This window comes from Loxodonta africana, chromosome 3 (genome assembly GCF_030014295.1).
Source record: "Loxodonta africana isolate mLoxAfr1 chromosome 3, mLoxAfr1.hap2, whole genome shotgun sequence".
In the NCBI taxonomy this organism is placed as follows: domain Eukaryota; kingdom Metazoa; phylum Chordata; class Mammalia; order Proboscidea; family Elephantidae; genus Loxodonta; species Loxodonta africana.
In genome coordinates, this window is record NC_087344.1 from 67,914,245 (window position 1) to 67,931,953 (window position 17,709).

General features: G+C 51.3%; 3 protein-coding genes across 6 annotated transcripts in view; 2 read left to right on the forward strand and 1 right to left on the reverse strand.

The window, feature by feature from the left end:
• Window positions 1-4,029, forward strand: part of EIF3I (eukaryotic translation initiation factor 3 subunit I) — a 7,764-nt gene extending 3,735 nt beyond the window's left edge. For all 4 annotated transcript variants that reach the window (XM_023554482.2, XM_064281639.1, XM_064281640.1 and 1 more), the window contains 5 exons: window positions 2,199-2,309; window positions 2,432-2,521; window positions 2,825-2,898; window positions 3,620-3,712; window positions 3,857-4,029. In XM_023554482.2, the coding sequence (XP_023410250.2) occupies window positions 2,199-2,309; window positions 2,432-2,521; window positions 2,825-2,898; window positions 3,620-3,712; window positions 3,857-3,938 (450 nt within the window). In that variant the 3' untranslated portion in view covers window positions 3,939-4,029. The remainder of the gene's footprint in view (window positions 1-2,198; window positions 2,310-2,431; window positions 2,522-2,824; window positions 2,899-3,619; window positions 3,713-3,856) is intronic.
• Window positions 4,020-11,169, reverse strand: LOC100658872 (myotubularin-related protein 9-like). The gene is made up of 10 exons (XM_010595164.3): window positions 10,900-11,169; window positions 10,634-10,742; window positions 10,133-10,258; window positions 9,844-10,017; window positions 9,139-9,365; window positions 7,622-7,783; window positions 7,316-7,457; window positions 7,013-7,233; window positions 4,477-4,628; window positions 4,020-4,396 (listed from the first exon to the last, which is right to left on the reverse strand). Exons 1-10 carry the CDS (start codon window positions 11,055-11,057, stop codon window positions 4,263-4,265), a joined length of 1,605 nt encoding a protein of 534 aa, XP_010593466.1. The 5' UTR covers window positions 11,058-11,169; the 3' UTR covers window positions 4,020-4,262.
• Window positions 11,107-17,139, forward strand: FAM167B (family with sequence similarity 167 member B). Its single transcript, XM_003415461.3, has 2 exons — window positions 11,107-14,016; window positions 14,705-17,139. Exons 1-2 carry the CDS (start codon window positions 13,756-13,758, stop codon window positions 14,933-14,935), a joined length of 492 nt encoding a protein of 163 aa, XP_003415509.1. The 5' UTR covers window positions 11,107-13,755; the 3' UTR covers window positions 14,936-17,139.
• The last annotated feature ends 570 nt before the right edge of the window (window positions 17,140-17,709 follow it).

The following is a 17,709-nucleotide window of genomic DNA, read 5'->3' on the forward strand; positions in this document are numbered from 1 at the left end:
GAACTGTGCCACCATAGAGGTCTCAACAAAGTGTGGAAGGTGCACCTTGTCACAGAGGAGCTGGCATGTATGTTAAGCTGTAAAGAATAAATGGAGCTTTAAGCAGGAAGGAAAGGGCATTCCGCAGGCAAAAGGAACAGTGAAAGCAAAGGCGTGGAGGTTTGGGAGTACATGGATGAAGAGTCTAGTGTCATTGGAATGAAGTATCAGGGAAGGTAGACAGTGACTAGATTTTAAAGGTCCGTGAGTGCCAGGAGGTATGGAGTCTTGATATTCCTCTAGACAGTTGGGAATCTTGGAGGGTTATTGCCAGATTTTCTCATTAGAAGGCTTTTGCAGGCTACAGTTGGAGAGCAGATCTGAACTAGGGCAGTAGCCATGGGCATGCAGTGGAGTACTAGGTAGATTCAAGAGAAGTTTAGGGGTGACTGATTAAATAGAGGAAGGAGCCCTGGTGGCACAGTGGTTAAGCGCTTGGCTGCTAACTGAAAGGTCAATGGTTGGAACCTACCAGCCACTCCCGGGGAGAAAGATGTGGCAGTCTGTTTATGTAAAGACGTCAGCTTTGGAAACCCTCTGAGACATTTCTTCACTGTCCTATAGGGTCCATACGAGTTGGAATTGACTCAACAGCAAGTTTGGCTTGGTCGGGACTAAAGAGAGGGGGTGAAGAAAGGGTCAAATTCAGGTTGTCTCAGGTTTCTGATTTGGTTATCTAGGTATCTGAGAATGCTGAAAGGTCAGTCAGTCACTGGGCAGGCACTGACACTGGCCCACAAGGGGCCAGACCCACCCTCAGGAAAGGAGCAGGAACCAAGGGCAAAGGCATGAATAATTCTAGCAGATAGTGGACGTGATCTGTGCCCCGGCAGGCCTGACTGCAAAGCTGGTGCTCATTCCCTGAGATGCTGGTGCCAGATACATCCCTACCATGTGACCACAGTGACCGAGGAGACAAAAGTACATTCTTTACACAGGATAGGTAGAAATATTTAAGGAAAGGAAATGGAAGTTTTCTGAGGGCCTATTGTGTGTAAGGCACAATGCTCAAGGCCTTTTAGTCATCCAGCAAAGTTACAGAGCATATGCAGGTGCCTGTCACAGCAAAGTTACAGTATCCCCGGGAGGTGGGATTTTATTAATCCTATTTTCTAGATAGACAGATTGAGGCACAGAGAAGTACTTTTCGAAAGTCACATGGCTGTAAGGGGCTGATTCCCAAACTCTCTTCTCTATACTACACATGTTGTTTAGTTAGTTAGTGAGTTGTATAGTGGGAAGGGAAATTGGGAGATGAAGTGGCCCTTTAAGAGACCTAAAAAAGATGGACATCCAGCAGTCCCCATGGACTGACTATGACCAAGATCCTGGGAATGAAGAGGGTGTGGGCTCTATCTATATGAGACCGAAAGGTCAACAGTTAAACTCCATACAAAGATGAGAAGACAAGGGGGGCAGGGAAACTAGAGTACTGGAAATGAAACAACCAGAACACAATGAGACTGTTGCCGTGTTGTAAAAAGTGTAACTAATGGCACTGAACAACTCGTGTAGAAATGGTCAAATGGGAGCCTAATTTGCTGTGTAAACTTTCACTGATAACACAATAAAATATTTTTTTTTTTAAATAATAAGGATAACTTTACGTAAAAAATTTAAATGGAAAATCTTCTTTAAAAGAATATATCAAATTTGATTAAAAAAAAATAAAGATGGTATGAGCTTTGGCTCTCTGCCTCTTATTAGTTGTGTGGTCTCCAGCAAGTCACACCATTTCACGAACCTTAGTTTCTTCCTCCTAAAATTGTAATACCCACTTGATAGAATTATTGTGAAGGTTAAATAAGATATTAAGTGCTTAGCACAATGTTTGGCAAATAGTAGCTGTTCAATAAATATTTGTTAAAAGAAAGAATAAATGGAAACGTTTCTACCATTATGTTTAATAGGTCCATAGATTTGTGACCGTGAGCATGTGTTCTCCTCAGTCCTGGATAGCCTAGCAGTATTTATGAAACTCATACCTGAGGGCCAGGTTAGGATGTAGTCTTGGCCCGGGGGAGTGAATAAATGTTGATTTGGGGATACTCCCAGCTCAGGCCTCCCCTCCCCTTGGTGGGACATAGAAGCAGTGTAGAACCCTGGCTGACTGAGGGTGATCAGGGCCAGTCAGAGCTCACTCTTCCTCCTTCCCCCAGTCTGGAGAGGTATTGGTGAATGTTAAGGAGCATTCCCGACAAATCAATGACATCCAGTTATCCAGGGACATGACCATGTTTGTCACCGCATCCAAGGACAACACAGCCAAGGTGAGCCTGGGGAAGGGGTCAGGCGGGGTTGCTCCCAGCCACCTGCTACACAGCTCTCAACCTGCATGACTTCCCCTAAGAAGGCACCTTTTACATATTTCTCTCCTGCCTTCTCTCTCCAGCTCTTTGACTCCACAACCCTTGAACACCAGAAGACTTTCAGGACAGAACGTCCCGTCAACTCAGCTGCCTTGTCTCCCAACTATGACCATGTAAGGGAGCTCCACCCAGGCTTCTTAAAGCCCCAGAAAACTTCCAGGGTCTAATGTTTGTCTAATGGTTAGACTATGAACGCTGAGGGTAAGTGGTGTCAGGCAGAGAGGAGTTCCCAGAAAAAGCAGAGTCAGGCTGGATGATTTGGGTAGCCTCAAGGACAGGGCAGGAGGTGGCTAGAGTGTCTGTTAGTATTCTCCCAGTCTGATATGGGAGATTTTAAAAGCTTCTAGGGAGGGATAGAAATAGAAAATGGATTTGGCTCCACTTTGGGGTTGTCTAGAATTTTTTCTTTCATTCAGGTGGTGCTAGGTGGTGGTCAAGAAGCCATGGATGTAACCACAACCTCCACCAGGATTGGCAAGTTTGAAGCCAGGTAAGGGGGTGGGGAGCTCTTCCAAATTGAAACCTCATGGAGTGTCTCCATGGCTGCTAGGACTAAAACAAACAGACAAAGCCACTGCCTTCAAGTCCATTCTCATAGTGACCCTATAGGACAGAGTAGAACTGCCCCATAGGGTTTCCAAGGCTGTAATCTTTATGGGAATAGATCGCCACATCTTTCTCCTGTGGAGCGGTTGGTGGATTTGAACCACTGATCTTTTGGTGAGCAACCGAGTGCTCAACCACTGCTCCACCAGGGCTCCTTTGGCTGCTAAGAAGTACAACCAAATTTTTGGCCCTTCTGTGTCAGGCGTGTAACAGCAGTTAAGAGCATGCACTGTCAGCTTCACTCTGAGGCCCTAGACAAATCATTGTATTGCTTTGTACCCAAGTTTCCTCATCTGTAAAATGGAGACAATGATAATTTAATACCTTCCTCATGAAATTGTGCAGGTTAGAGAAATGAGTTAAGACTTGTTAAGGTCTTACAACACCACCTAGTACACAGTAAACAGTAAGTGTTAGCTATGTATCCAGGCAGACATTTGGGCCCAGTCTCCCCCTAGATTTATCTTCACATTCATTTCCCCTTGTTCCAATTGCCCCACCTTATTTTGTGTCACATAATTTGTGTCCGAGGAGTGTTACCTCAGATGTGTTTTGGAAGGAAATGGAGAGTGAATTATTTCTTCTCTCTACCCTCTCTCTCCCAGGTTCTTCCACTTGGCATTTGAAGAAGAGTTTGGAAGAGTCAAGGGTCACTTTGGACCTATCAACAGTGTTGCTTTCCATCCTGATGGCAAGAGGTAGGACCTCAGCAATGGAGCTGAGCTCAGTCTGGGTCGGGTCTCTGCCCCACAAGCCCTGCCTTTGCCCCACTCTGATGCCCCGCCCCACAGGCTTGTCTCTCCCAGAGCAGGCATCTGATTGGTCCCTGGCTCTCTTTCCAGCTATAGCAGCGGTGGAGAAGATGGTTATGTGCGCATCCACTACTTCGACCCACAGTATTTTGAGTTTGAGTTCGAGGCTTAAGGAGCTGGATCGCCGTCTGTCTAGGCTGCTCACAAAGTTTCGGACTCTGAGAAATACATTAGTCTGGAAATAAATGGTTTCTGGTCAGATATTTTGTGGAGTCAGTTTTAGCATTTTCCCTTCCCACTGACACCTCAGCAAGCTGATACCAGTCATGGATACCTTTATTATTTGAACCTTCTCCTTACACTTTGGATACTTCACACCTGAAACTTCAGTATTATGGGCTAGGTTGGCTTGCAGGCACCTTTACCCAGGATTCAAAGATGCTGAGTCCTAGAGAGGTCTCAGGAGCACCTCAGCCACTGTTCAAGGAGCCAGCACTTAGGGTTGGGGCTCAGAGGCTGAAGCTGTTGGCTGAGAGTCGTCTGTCTTTCTCTTTTCTGTCACTATTTGCCACACCTTCTCCCATGCCACCTCTGGAGGCTCAGGTGGGCGGGTCCAGCGCAGAAACAGGCCTGAGGAGGAGGAGGACAGGTAAGGAAGCTGAGCAGGGGGAACAACTCCCCAGGGGGAGAAGGTGAGGTGGGGGAGTCACCTTGCCACAGTTGCAGGCTCTGGGGCTCCACAGAGGGCCAGAGGGCCAATGGATTGAGGACATAGAGTGGGTTCCTCAGTTTTCGTTGCTCTTTTGGCTGGTTGAGCCTGGACCAAAGGGAGTGTGTTTGACTCCTCACCTCACACAGGCATCTGCAGAGAATAAATAAATGAGTTTCCAGCCCCAGCTATGCCTCCTGGGATTCTGGTTAGGAGACCCTGGTTAGTAGAGTAAGAGCCACCCGGGGGCAGCTATAACCTCTCATTGTTCTTGCAAGATTGTTTCCAGTCAGATCTTGTCCTGGACTGCAGAACAGAGCTGGAACAAGACAAAGTCATAGTTCTTAAGAAATTCTGTTTAGAGGTAGAAACCAATTTATCTGTGTCTGAAAGTGTTAAGGAAGGCTCATCAGGAATGTGATATTTGACACGGGAGAGAGATGTGACAGTCTGCTTCCTAGATTTACAGCCTTGGAAACCCTATGGGGCAGTTCTGCCCTGTCGTGTAGGGTTGCTGTGAGTTGGATTTGACTTGATGACAGTGGGTTTGATTTGGTTTTTGGTTAAGCTGCCATTGTTTTATGATTGACATATTTGACTAGAGATACTGACCTTAATTGTTTCTAGGTCCAAATTGACTCTTTCATGCCATATATATATATGAAGGAATAACAGAATCTTAATGGGGTTTTTCTTTAGGAATTTGTTCAGAATATGTTTAAAAAAAAAAAAAAGGCACTTGAAGGGGCAAGTGCATGATGCATGAGTAACTACTGGGGACTAATGGGACCACCTTCCTGCAGAATGGAATGACTACTCCACCAAGGCGAGAATATGCAGGCCACTTCAATTACAAAACTAAATTATCACTTTGGCCTCAAAAGGCTAGCATCAAAAAAATAAAAGATGACTCTTCAAAAAAAAAAACAATGTGATATTTGAGCTGAGTATCAGCAGAAGTTCACCAGGTGTGTAAAGACATGGAGACACTTAGGAGGGGGAGTCCCATGAACAAAGGGAAAAAAGTAAAAAAGGGACTGACGAGTTTTAGAATGCCATGAAAGTAGAGACGGAGCGCAGCGAGGCGGCTGTTCAGTGGTGGAGATTGGAAAAAACAAGATTAAATTAGGGCCCGGGGAGGGGAGCTGACAAGAGGACTCAGCTAAGAAATTCTGAGGAGAAAGGCTAAATTTGAGGGATGGGTGAGAGGGAGGTAAAGATGACGGTTTTCTAACCTGAATAATCCATCAGTGGAGTTAGTGAAAACAAGATGGGGTAGGGAGGGCTGGACAGCAGAAGATAACTATGATCCCCACCTTGGAGAGGAATGAACCCTCCCATTCCTCAGCCTAATAAGACAAAGAAGATGCTTATGGGGACTTATTGGGAGCATATGCAACAAGCCAACCAAAGAAAAGTAATTACCACCTTTTGTATGCTTATGTGCCAGGCACTGTGCTAAGCACTTGCCATGCTTTAACTCAGTCACCAACCCCCTATAAATGGCTACTATAGTGATCCTTCCCATGCTACAGATGAGGAAAGTTAAGACTCAAGAGAGGTTTGCTTAAGATCACCCAGCAGGTGAGTGGTAGGGCCAAAATTGGAGCTCAAACAATTTGACTTAATTTTCAACCTCCATTCTATTGCTTCACTAACAAAGTGGTAGAGCCCCCAGAAATGATTTAACTTGACAGCAACTTCGCCTTCCAGTCCTGTTTCCAAGCTAGGTGTACATTTGCTCTTGAGGGTGGCTCAGTTAAGTGCTTGACTACTAGCTGAAAGGTTGATGGTGCAAACCCCCTAGAGGTACCTTGGAAGACAAGCCTGGTGATGTGCTTCTGAAAGGGCACAGCCTTGAAAACCCTATGGACCCAAAACCATGGCCCCCGGATGCTCTGTTAACCCAGAACTGAAACCATTCCTGAAGCCCACTCATAAGACAAAGATTAGACAGGACTATAAAACAAAAAATAATACACGTGAGGAACGGGCTTCTTAGTTCGGTCAGATACATGAGACCAAATGCGCAACTCCTGCCCGGACGCAGGATGAGAAGGCACGAAGGGACAGGAACGGGATAAATGGACACAGGAAACCCGGGGTGGAAAGGGGGAGGGTGGTGTCCCATTATGGGGATAGCAACCAGTGTCACAAAACAATATGCGTATAAATTTTTGAATGAGAAATTAACTTGCACTATAAACTTTCACCTAAAGCACAATTAGAAAAGAAAAAACCCTATGGAGCACACATGGGGGTCTCCATGAGTCAAAATCGACTTGACAGCAACTAACAACAATGGACAGGGTGGGTAGGGCTGAAGGACTGGCCTTGAACCTGTCCATCTCTTGAGTTTGCAGAAGTTCGGGAGAAGTGTAAGGTTTAGAGATAGGGAAGGAGAGGATACTCAGTTTTCGTAGACGTGAAACTTTGAAGGGAAAGATGTTTTCTAAGGAAATACGGTGCTGATGCACCAGGTACCTGGCCCTATCCTGTGCCTGCCCCCGACCCACCTTGGCACCCCCTTAGCTCACCTCTCCTTTTCGCTGTTGCAGAGGAAGGTGCCAAAAGGGGAGGCATAGGCGTGCTCAAACAGCGCCAACAGCAGCGCCTCCCCAAACTCCAGCGACAGTGGAAACTGGCGGCCCAGCTGCCACACGCAGTCCAAGAAGAGGAGAAAAGTGGGTGCCTCGTGCTTGGGGCGGGCGTGGGAGAAGGCCGAGTGGGCACAGCGCAGCTGGAAGGGGTGGCCTGCCTGGGAAGGGGGCAGAGCCATGGGCACAAGGAAGCAGGGTTTTGGGATTGAAGGGTAGGGCTGGGACTTTATGGCCACTTACCTGGATCCACTCCCTTTCCACCAATTCCTGGAATCCAACCATGGTTCGGCTCAATGGGTCCAGGATGAGTTGGGCCAGTGAAGTCACAAGCAGGGTGCTGTCTGTACCTTCAGCCCCATGCACCAGGATGCAGGCCCCTTCCCTGTGGACCCAGGGCTCATCAACAGTGTCCAAGTCTTTCCCTACCTGGTGGGGCTGGGCCAGGTATAGTTATGGGCCCTATTCCAGATCCATGTCTTTGTGCCAAGGGTTGGGAGTCCTGACCATCCCACCCTGTTCTCTGTCTCATAGGATGGAGGGCCTTACCTCTCCATGCCCTGGGCTGTCAGACATGCGGTGCTCAGCGCCTCTTTCACATGTGCCAGCCAGCTGCAGCCCTCTAGCCGACTAAGCCAGTGATCTGTGCTCTGCTCCAGGTCCCCACAGGCCTCCACTAGGCGCACGAAGCTCTCCTGTAGAGGCCGCCCCCTGGGCAAGTGGAAGTCTGGTCATCCCTCCCCCAGCCCAAGCTCCTGATGAGCATGGCCTGGAAGCAAGTGCTCCAGACTAAGAAGGGAGCCATAGAACCCTCCAGAGAGCCCATCTAATGGGAAAAACACAGGACCCTTTGGGGAACCCACTCTCATGGAGCATAGAGTCCATTGAAGAGCTAATCTGATAGAAGTGATTCGGTATTCTTAAGGATTCCCCAGTCTGATGGGGGACACCCAAGACTCTCTAGAGAGACCTAGTCTATTGGGAGATACAGCATTACCTGGAAGGGGTCTCACAGGATGCCATGGGAAGCCCCCAATTTGGTGAAAGTTTAACAATACTCTTGAAGTACCCCAATCTGATGGGAGTGACACAGGACACTCTGGAAGGCCCATCTGACACAAGATGCAGAGTACTTTTGGGATTCTGGCAGCTGCTCCTACTTCCAGAAACTGCTCTGCTCAAGGTACCAGCAACCTTCTGCCAGAAAATCTAATGGAAATTTTTTAGCCCTGTTTAAAAGCCTTCAATGGCTTCCCACTACCTTTAGGATAAAGTCTAAACTCATGGTCATGGCATTCAAGACTTCTGCTCTGGCCCGTCATCCTTTTAGCCCCATCTTTCTCTACTCCTGCCTCAACTCTACACTCCCACCATACTGAAACACTTGCAGCTCCCCAACAGGGCAGTGGCCAGGCTCTGACACCTGCAGTTCCCTGCACCTGGAGCATCCTCCTTCCCTCTAATTCCTCCTTTTTCAGGTCTCAGCTAAAGCATCCCATCCTTAGGGAAACCTTTGGACTACCTTTACTAAGAGAGGGGAGCCTCCTCTGTGCTCCCACTTAGCACACTGATTTCGAATTGCCCATTTACGGTTGATCTCTCAACCTTGTCTGGATTGCCACCATCACAGCCCCTGTGCCCAATATCGGTTGACTAAATGAATAAGTAGAGTTTTTGTATTCTGGATGGAGGAGCAGTTTACTCTCCTCAGAGCACAAAGTGTCCCCCCAGGACCTCTTGTCATTACCATCACTTGGAGACAGAGAAAACAGATACATCTCTGTGGCACAGCCCTCAAAGCAACCTGGGACTGATGATAGGGAGGTGTGTGCCTGTGTGTGTGCAAGGCGATTGTTCCAGAGAGACAAATTTCAGTTTAATGTAGAGGTACTTTTTCTTTACAGGCAGAGTTGGGGTGCCTAGAGAGTAATGAGCTCTGTCACTGGGGGTGTGCAAATGGGGATGCCCCCTGGTGGGATGGCAGATGCCCCTCCTCGACACATCCATGATGAATCTTATAGGAGAGAACCTGGGAGAGGATAGGAAGGCCCGTGGGTCTCCTTTACCTCTCCAGGGGCCGGTGCAGCCGCTTCCAGCCGGGGTAGGCCGCCTTGGCCTCGGTGCCGCCGCCGGCCATGCGGGCCTGTTTAGCAGCCTGGGCAGAGCGCGTGTCCACGACGAAGCCCTGGGCCCCAGGCCGCGCCCCTGCTAGCACAGCCCGCAGCAGCTCCTCATCCTCAGCGCAGCGCCGCTTCTGGGGCCCGGTCAGGGGCTGGCTGGAACGCAGCAGCACCTGCAGAAAGGGACTCAGCTCCGGGGACCGTACCCACCCAGCCCAAGCCACGGAGGGCGCTCAGGACGCCCCTTGGCTGGATCTACACTCAGGAACCAGGCTAGAACTGAGAGGGGTGGGACCGAAGCGCAGGGGCCTTAGAGGCGGAGCTTTGTGGCTGGACTGGGTAGGGACCCGATAAGGAGGCCGCGGGCGGGTGATGGGTTGACAAAGGAGGGACAAGGCTTCAAGGAGGCTGGGGCGCCCAGGGGAGAGACCAGAGAAAGATAGGACCCTGAAACACGGGAGGGGGCGGGGCCAGAGCCTGCGAAGGCGGGATTGAGCGAGGGCGTGGCCTGCTAGAGGCGGGATCGGGTGGGGCCAGAATAGGGCTGGATCTGGGGCAAGCCGCCAGGCTGCTAAATGGTCGGTGCACAAAAAGGCAGAGAAGATGCACAGCTGATCTTGGGGGCGGAGTCTGGGGCGGGGCGGAGCTCACGGTTCCGCTGCGTGCGTGGTGGTAGCTGAGCACCGGGAAGCGGCCTCCCTGGCGGAAGCGGGCGCTCAGCGCCAGGGCCTTGTCGTCCACCGCGCGAGGCACGATCACCGCCCGGGGGTAACTGGGGCACAGGCTGAAGTTCTCATTCACCTCGCTCAGCCGCCACGCTTTGGTCTGTGGCGCAGGGAGGGGCGGAGGCCAGGTCTAGGGCGCCCAGTGAGCGCCCCGTCCCCACGTCCCAGCCAGGCCCGGTGCTTCCACATCCCGGGGCCCCCACGGCCACGCCCACCTCGCGAGCTACTCGCTTGTAGTAGCTTTCGGGCGGGTGGAAGTGCCAGGCGTCGCCCAATCTCAGGCCCTTGGGACGGTAGAAGAACGGAAAGGAGGTGATGACCGATTCCAGGGAAGACAGCGCCTGGGGAAGGAAGTCAGGGGGAAAAGGTCGGAATCGGCCCACCCGCGCGCTCTCCAGCCCCACCATTCTGTAGCTCGCGTCCTTCCAAGTAACTTAGACCAATCTGCATACCCCTGCCATTTAGCTAACGTTGGATGTGGAGTCCCCTCGCACTGTAGCCCCTGTTTACTCCCCCTCTCTGCAGGAAGGGGAGCCCCGGTGGCGCAGTGGTTAAGAGCTGGGATGCTAATCAAAAGGTCGGCAGTTCGAATCCACCAGCCGCTCCTCGAAAACCCTAAAGGGCAGTTCTACTCTGTCCTATCGGGTCGCTATGAGACGGAATCCACTCGACGGCAACGGGTATGGGGGGAAGGGTTAGCTTCAGGGCCGGCGTACCTCGATGGAGCGGGCGATGTCCAGCGTCGCTTCCACACCCTCTATGTCCAGCTGCAGCACCCGCAGGTCTTTACAACGAAGCGTGATGGTGCCCGATTCACCGGCGACCCTGGGGATACACGGGCTCAGGCTCAGTGTTCCCCACCCCCGCCGGGGGAGAGGAAAGGATTTGCAAGAGGGCGCCAGCTCCAACCGCGCTTTCCCTTCCCCTGCTCCCCGCCAAGCTGCGCGCTCCCAACTCCAGGGACTCCTCCGCCACGTCTCACCGTTTCTCGATGGAGTCAACATTACGCAGCAGCAGCAGCCACAAGTCCTGGGGCCCCGGCGATAGCAGCAGGTGGTGGCCGGTGACACACAGCGTACCGCGCAGCCGGGGCGCCTCCGGGCCCAGCAGGAGCTCGGCCTGGGCCCGGCCGGTGCGCATTAGCTCCGAGTACTGTGGGCTGCCTGGGGCCCAGCAGAAGGACAGACTCTGGGAGCAGCAGGCCCGCGGGCGCGGGCTCCGAAAGGGACAGGAACTAGCTGGGCAGCTGGCGACGCCGGCAGGACAGCTGTTAAGGAAGCCCCTCAGAGGAAGGGATATCACAGTTGCACAGGAATTTACCCTTCCTTTTTTTTTTTTTATTGCCGGTTCCTCCTAGCGAGGATCTGGACTAGAGCCTGTTAAGGGAACCTCAATTTCCTCATCTATGAAATGGGGAGAATAATTTTGCTTAAAGTCCTTAGGCCAGTGCCTGGGTCTCAGAAGGCTCAGAAGGTACTCACTATTTTTGTTTTTTAAACCCTGGAGTGCTGCCACTCCCGCTGACTTAAAAAAGAAAGACAACAATCTCTCCCCCTGTACTTTGGTGGGAGGGCTGAAAAGAATGGGCTTGACAGCGGCAACTGCTTATTTCCTCCCATACCTCTGAGGTTTGAGGAAAATCCCTTGGTCCACCTTAAATGCAAGCAGCTGTGTAGCTGGTGCCCCTCCCCCTCCACAGCTGGACGTCCTTGCCTGAGGGCGCCCTCTATGGGGGCCACTTCTGGCAGAGTCCTGCCCCCAGGACCCCCATCTTTTCACCAAGTATGTATGCCTGTGCACGGAACTGGGTCCAGTGTTTAGTTTTGGGGACCCAGGGGTGACTGATGATAGCAGAGATTTCAGTCTGGCAAGAGACACAAAAGCCAGCAGATTACTGAAATAATGGAGAACTCACCCATCCATCCATCCTTCCATCCAATTATTCTTTCATTCTTTAATCTCTGATGTCTACACCCTGCTGGATGCTGACTTCGAGGAAGATTAACACTGACTGAGCCTTCAAAGGGCTTTCTGGTCCACTAGGTTCCAGGTTGTTTTTTTTTTTGACAGTGGGGAGACCCTTCTTTCAAAAGAAAATCTGAAATCGTAGGTGGATCCCCATAATATAAACATAAAATTGGAAATGCTATACAAAAGGTCGGCCATTCGAATCCACCAGGTGCTCCTTGGAAACCATGTGGAGCAGTTCTACTCAGTCCTATAAGGTTGCTATGAGTCAAAATTGACTCCACAGCAATGGGGTTTTTTTGGGGGGGGCGGTTATTCAAAAGAAAGCAGACACATAACAGTACAGGTGGTAAAATTCCAGACCAGCAGCATCTTCACCTGAGAATCTGTTAGAAATGCAAACTATCAGGCCCCACCCAAAATTCTGAATCAAAAACTCGGGCATGGAGCCCAGCTATGTTTTAACCAGCTCTTCAGGTGATTCTGACATGTGCTAAAATTTGAGAATTACTGGAAAATACATAAGCAGACAAAACTTATCTATGCTGTCAGAAATTAGGGTAGTGGTTACCTTTAAGGAGGTAGTGACAGGCCAGATGCACAAGGGAGACTTCCTGGGTGCTAGTAGTACTTTGCTGCTTGATTTGAGTGCTGGTTACAGAGATGTGCTCAGTTTGGGAGAATCCATCAGTTGTGTGTTTTTTTATTTTATTGTGATGAAAATATACATAAGAAAACATACACTATCTCAACAATCTCTACATGTACAATTCTGTGACACTGATTACATTCTTCAAGTTGTGCACCCATTCTCCCTATCCTTTTCCAAGTCTTTCCAGCACCATTAGCATAAACTCAATGCCCCCTAAGCAAAAACTCCCCCTTTCTCCCTCCCACCCACCCCTGGTAACCACTAACAATCTTTGTGGTTTTGCAACTGACTTATTTTGCTCAGCATGTTTCCAAGGTTCATCCATCTTGTGGCATGCATCAGGGCTTCATTCCTCTTCGTGGCCGAGTAATATTCCACTGTATGTGAACACCACATTTTGTTTATCCATTCATCAGTTGTAGGATATTTTGGTTGTTTCCACCTTTTGACAATTGTAAATAGTACTGCAGTGAACATTGGTGTACATGTGTCTGTTTGCATCACTCAGGTCTTTTGGGTCTATGTGTGTTTTATAATTTAATATGAACTTAAAAAGAGAACTGCTCTAGTTGAGTCCTGGGAGGGAGCTAACAAGCCCATCCATAATTCTGCCTTTCTCTCTGTTTTGAGGGATTCCCAGGGGACCCTAAGACTCCTCAGAATAAAGTTTGAAATCATTGATCTGTCCCAACCAAGGCCCAGAGAAGGTCAATGACTTGCCCAAGGTCCCACAGAACCAGCACCAGAACCCAGGTCTCCTGATTCCCAAGCCAGGGCTCTGGGCACTATTCTTTCCCACCCCCTTAACTTGGGGCTTGGGAGGAAGGCCAAGACTCTGGTGCGAATAATGATTTTCTTATCCTGGAGCAACTTCCTTTCTGGGAACTGGGTGTCTCCTTCTGGGAAAAGACAATAAAATTCAACCAAGGGGCCAGAGGAGCAGAGTTCCTCCTGCCGCCAACCGGATGAGCATCACATGGCTCCCTGGGTTAGCAGTCCAGGAAAATTCCAGCCCTTGCACGCTCAACCTCCCACACCTATCTGCTCACCAGCCTGGTACATGCAGACTCCTAGGCTTAACTTCAAAATTCACCATTGCACCCTCCCTGGCACGCTCCTTTCACCCTTGGCTTCTGCCACCTCTCCCTGGGCAATATTGCCAGCGCGTCCATAACCCCAGAGCAGCAATCCTGCCCTATCATCCACCCCACCTCCACCATGTCCGTGGGGCCACTAAAATCCCAGGCAGTGGGCGAAGAGGATGAAAAGGATGAAGAGGAGGAGAGCCTGGACTCTGTGAAGGCACTGACGGCCAAGTTGCAGCTGAAGACATGGTGGCCCTCCTATCTGGAGTGGACAGCCCAGGTCCAGAGCCAGGCCTGGCACAGGGCCCAAGCCAGACCTGGGCCAGGGGAACCTGGGGCCATCTGTGGATTTGACTCAGTGGACTCCGCCCTCGAGTGGCTCCGCCAGGAGCTGGTGAGTATGGTGGGGTGAGCAACCCTGCAGAGGGCCCTTGGGCCAATCTTGCTTAGAGCCCAAGACCAGGGGTGTGGGGCAGGGGGTGAAAATGGACTCCATCCCCAGTTGCTGCCACTCTTGTGGCTGTGTCTTGGAGCTGAGTAGCCAGGAATGGACCTGTCCAGTGTTTTATTCTGGGAGATTTGCTGAAGGATTCCATCCAATCCACTAACCTCATGCTCCTAAGCTCAGAGGACAGAGCCTTGCCCTTCCAGGGGCACCAGTTATGAGTGGGGGTAGGCTTGCCCCCGTCTCCTCTGGGAATTTCTATACCCCAGAGATATGGTGATGTACAAAAGGAAGCACTGACCACGTGGCAGGCAGAAATCTGAGAGGTCAGTGTTGACTAGGTGACTCTCAATCCAACATCCGCAAGTATAAAGATGTCAAGGCCCTATCCTGAAGATTCTGCTTAGCTGATCTGGGATGGGGCCCCAGGCATCTGTATTTGTTTAATACTGGTTCCCTAGCTTGGTTTGAGAAGCAACAGTGTGCAGGAAGATCTGAAAGACGTGAAGGGATCAAGCTAGGGTGAGAGGAGTCTGAGCAGGACACAGCCAGTGTTGACAGGAAGGGACCAAGGGCGGCGCAAGGCCGGAGGTTGGTCCAACCCACGCTCACCCCTCCGCCCCCCTCTCGGCCGCAGAGGGAGATGCAGGTTCAGGACCAGCTGCTGGCGGGACAGCTGCTGCGACTGCGAAGCCAGCTGCATCGGCTGAAGGTGGACCAAGCCTGTCACCTGCACCAGAAGCTGCTGGACGAGGCCGAGCTGGAGCTGGAGCTGGAGCCGGGGGCTGGCCTGGCCCTGGCCTCGCCGCTGCGGCACCTCGGCCTCACGCGCATGAACATCAGCTCCCGACGCTTCACCCTCTGCTGAGGGTCACCTGCGTGCCTCCCGGGCCACCAGCTGCCTCTTTCCCAGCCCGCCTAGGGTGGCCCAGAGGCCTCAGCACCTGGCCGGGATGGGGTGGGGTGGAGCGGGGGGGCGGGGCTCAGCTCTCCGAAGTTCTGAGAGCGCAATGCCCCGGCATCCTGTCCCCCTCTGCTGCCACAGCTGGGGAAGGGGGGTGTTCAAAACATCTCCAAAAAAACCCCAGACTCTTCAATAAACACCCTTTCTGCTTCCCATCAAGGTCTCTGCAGCTGTTTGTTTTAGGCCCAAGGTTGCCTGTCTGTAGCTGGGACCAGCGATTCCCCAGCAGGAGAGAAAGCCCCATGTTGGGAGTGGGGGGGGGGGAGGGGTGAACTGATGGGCCCCCACCTCCTCCAGAGCTCCAGCTCTAGCTCTCTCCCTCTCTAGATCATATCAAGATCTGAACTGAAAAAGAACTTAAAATCCTAAGTCACCCCCACCTGGTAAAATTGGGAGGCTATAGAATACAAGACCTGGTAAAAAACAAGACCTGGTAGACCTGCATAAAAAGCTATTTCCCCCATTTATTTCTACTAGACCTTACCTCTATCTAAATTAGAAGTGAGGAGGTCCCTTAAGCCCTGAAGCTGTTTCTTCACCTCTAAAATGGAGATGCGAATTCTCACTCCGTAAGTAACTAGGCATGTCTTCAGTGAGATAATTAATGCACGACCCTCAATAAATGTGAACTATCCATTGCTTAGCATTACTCTCACCCAGTAGTATTATTACTCCTGGGCTGAGGCCCAGGAATGGCCTGTGAAGAGCTCAGGGTCACACAGCAAGGCCAGCTGAACCCTCTGCCCTGCACGAGGTCCAGAGCCTGGGTTCCAGGCTCTGTGTCACTCTGACAGTAAATTTTTCTTACTTTGTATCTCTCAGCCTTTGTTTCTGTGTTACCCTCTTTGTCTGATTTTCCAATGCAGGCTTCCTCTTCCCCCCACCCATTTCCTGTCCTCCCCTTCCCTCGCAGCTGAGGTGCACACAGCATCAACTTCCACCTCACGAACCCCAACAATACTCTGTGGGTTCCCCTCCCCCTGCCTGAGCAGACTGAGGCCCAGGCGGTGATGACGCATTCACACTTTTCTCTGGTAGGGTCAAGGACCAGCTCTTGAGCCTGACACAGGTCATGGGTGGCCTGGCCCTCAGCCTATGATGGGTGCCACTCTCTGCCTGGAACTTTTTGGCCTGCCTGCTCCTTATGACAAGGATCCTGCCTCCTACCTATAATAAAGAGTCCCACAAGCCTGAGGCCTGCACCTGGGTGCCTGGGCAGGAGTTTTTGTTCTGTCTTCTACCTGATGCAGGAGGTGGTGGCAGGCTCTGGTCCTCTAACAGGGGCAGTGGCCTTGCCTCTACCTGAATTAGAACTGCTGCCCTATCCTCCAATCATAATTAGTGGCTGCTGGTGTGCCCTTGGGAGCCCCGGGGTGGTACAGTTAATGTGCTCGGCTGCTTACGAAAGGTTGGAGGTTTGAGTCCACCCAGAGGTTCCTCAGAAGGAAAGCCCAGTAATCTGCTTCTGAAAAAGCCACTGAAAACCCCATGGAGCACAGTTTCACTCTGACACATATGGAGATGGCATGATTCAGAATGGACTTGATACCAATGGGTTGGTTTTGGTTTGCCCTCTGCCTACAACAGGGATGGTTTCTGTACCCTCTTGAAGACATGGAGTTGTCCTGCCTGCTTCTGCAACAGGCTGCTGTCTGGCATTCTGTATGTAGGAGGGGTGTTAGCCATCCCTCTGACTCTCATAAAGCTATCGTCCTGTCCCCTGAGTAGGAGATGGGTGTTGTTAGCCTGTTATCATACTGTAACAGGGGTGTTGTTCTACTCTCCAGCTACTTAACAGGGATATTGTCCTCTCCTCTGCCTCTGAAGTGATGCTACCTTGATCGCAGATAGTAATAAAAGGGTCACTTAGCTCTCAGACTGTAACTGCAGGGTGACCTGCCTTTCACTATAGGCTGAGTGTGTCTCTGCTTGCCCCCTGCTCACTAGGCTCAAAGGCTGTCCTTGAATCTCTTGCCTAGGCGCACCCTGGGGGGCAGGAGGGGAGGCCCCATCAAAGATTCTCACTTCAACTTTTATCCTTCAAGTATCCACTCTGAGAACCTGCCCCTGGAGATATATAGGACCCCTAGGGCTGAGAGGTGGAGGGCTATGGCGGCAGGAAGCTTGGGGTGCTGGAGGCTTGTGGTTGGGTTGCTGGGGCTGGGTTGGCTGAGGAGCCCTCAGGAGGAGGCAGGAAGTCAGGGTGGGACGTGGGCGAGGGGAGACAGGCGGTGGCTACCACGGCGAGGGAAGCTGAGACTGTGTCTGGGCAACCAGGCTTGGCCAGGAGGACCATGTGAATAGGGCCAGAGGGCTCCCGGGCTGGGCAGGTAAGGAGCACTGGGAACAAGGGCCTAGAGGCTCTGGTGGGGGGTCTGATAGCAGGGGCAACAGCCTGGCACAAGGTATGCAGGAGCTCTTCTGGCTGGGGGACAGAGAAACCTCACTGGTGGTCAGCTGGGAGGCATGGGGTGTGACTGGACTACCTCTTATCTGCATAACTGGCGGCTCTTGCCCGCTGCCACACTGCATGTGCCATCAGCCCCTAACTCACTGGTAGTACATTCTTGGAAGACCTGGCACATGGACTGTGAGCTGTTAAAACAGCCTTCAGAAACCACCAAGCCCAGTACTTTATGTGAAGGATGAGCCTTCTAAGATGCAGAAAGGGCAAGACG

What these genes read in the sequence shown, in the direction of transcription:
- LOC100658872 (XM_010595164.3), bottom strand. Translation starts at nt 11,057, where the DNA reads ATGCGCACCGGCCGGGCCCAGGCCGAGCTCCTGCTGGGCCCGGAGGCG. An exon ending in GTTGACTCCATCGAGAAACG is followed by an intron (nt 10,743 to 10,899) that starts GTGAGACGTGGC and finishes GTGTATCCCCAG; the next exon opens with GGTCGCCGGTGAATCGGGCA. An exon ending in ACCACGCACGCAGCGGAACC is followed by an intron (nt 9,366 to 9,843) that starts GTGAGCTCCGCC and finishes CCCTTTCTGCAG; the next exon opens with GTGCTGCTGCGTTCCAGCCA.
- FAM167B (XM_003415461.3), top strand. Translation starts at nt 13,756, where the DNA reads ATGTCCGTGGGGCCACTAAAATCCCAGGCAGTGGGCGAAGAGGATGAA. An exon ending in AGTGGCTCCGCCAGGAGCTG is followed by an intron (nt 14,017 to 14,704) that starts GTGAGTATGGTG and finishes TCTCGGCCGCAG; the next exon opens with AGGGAGATGCAGGTTCAGGA.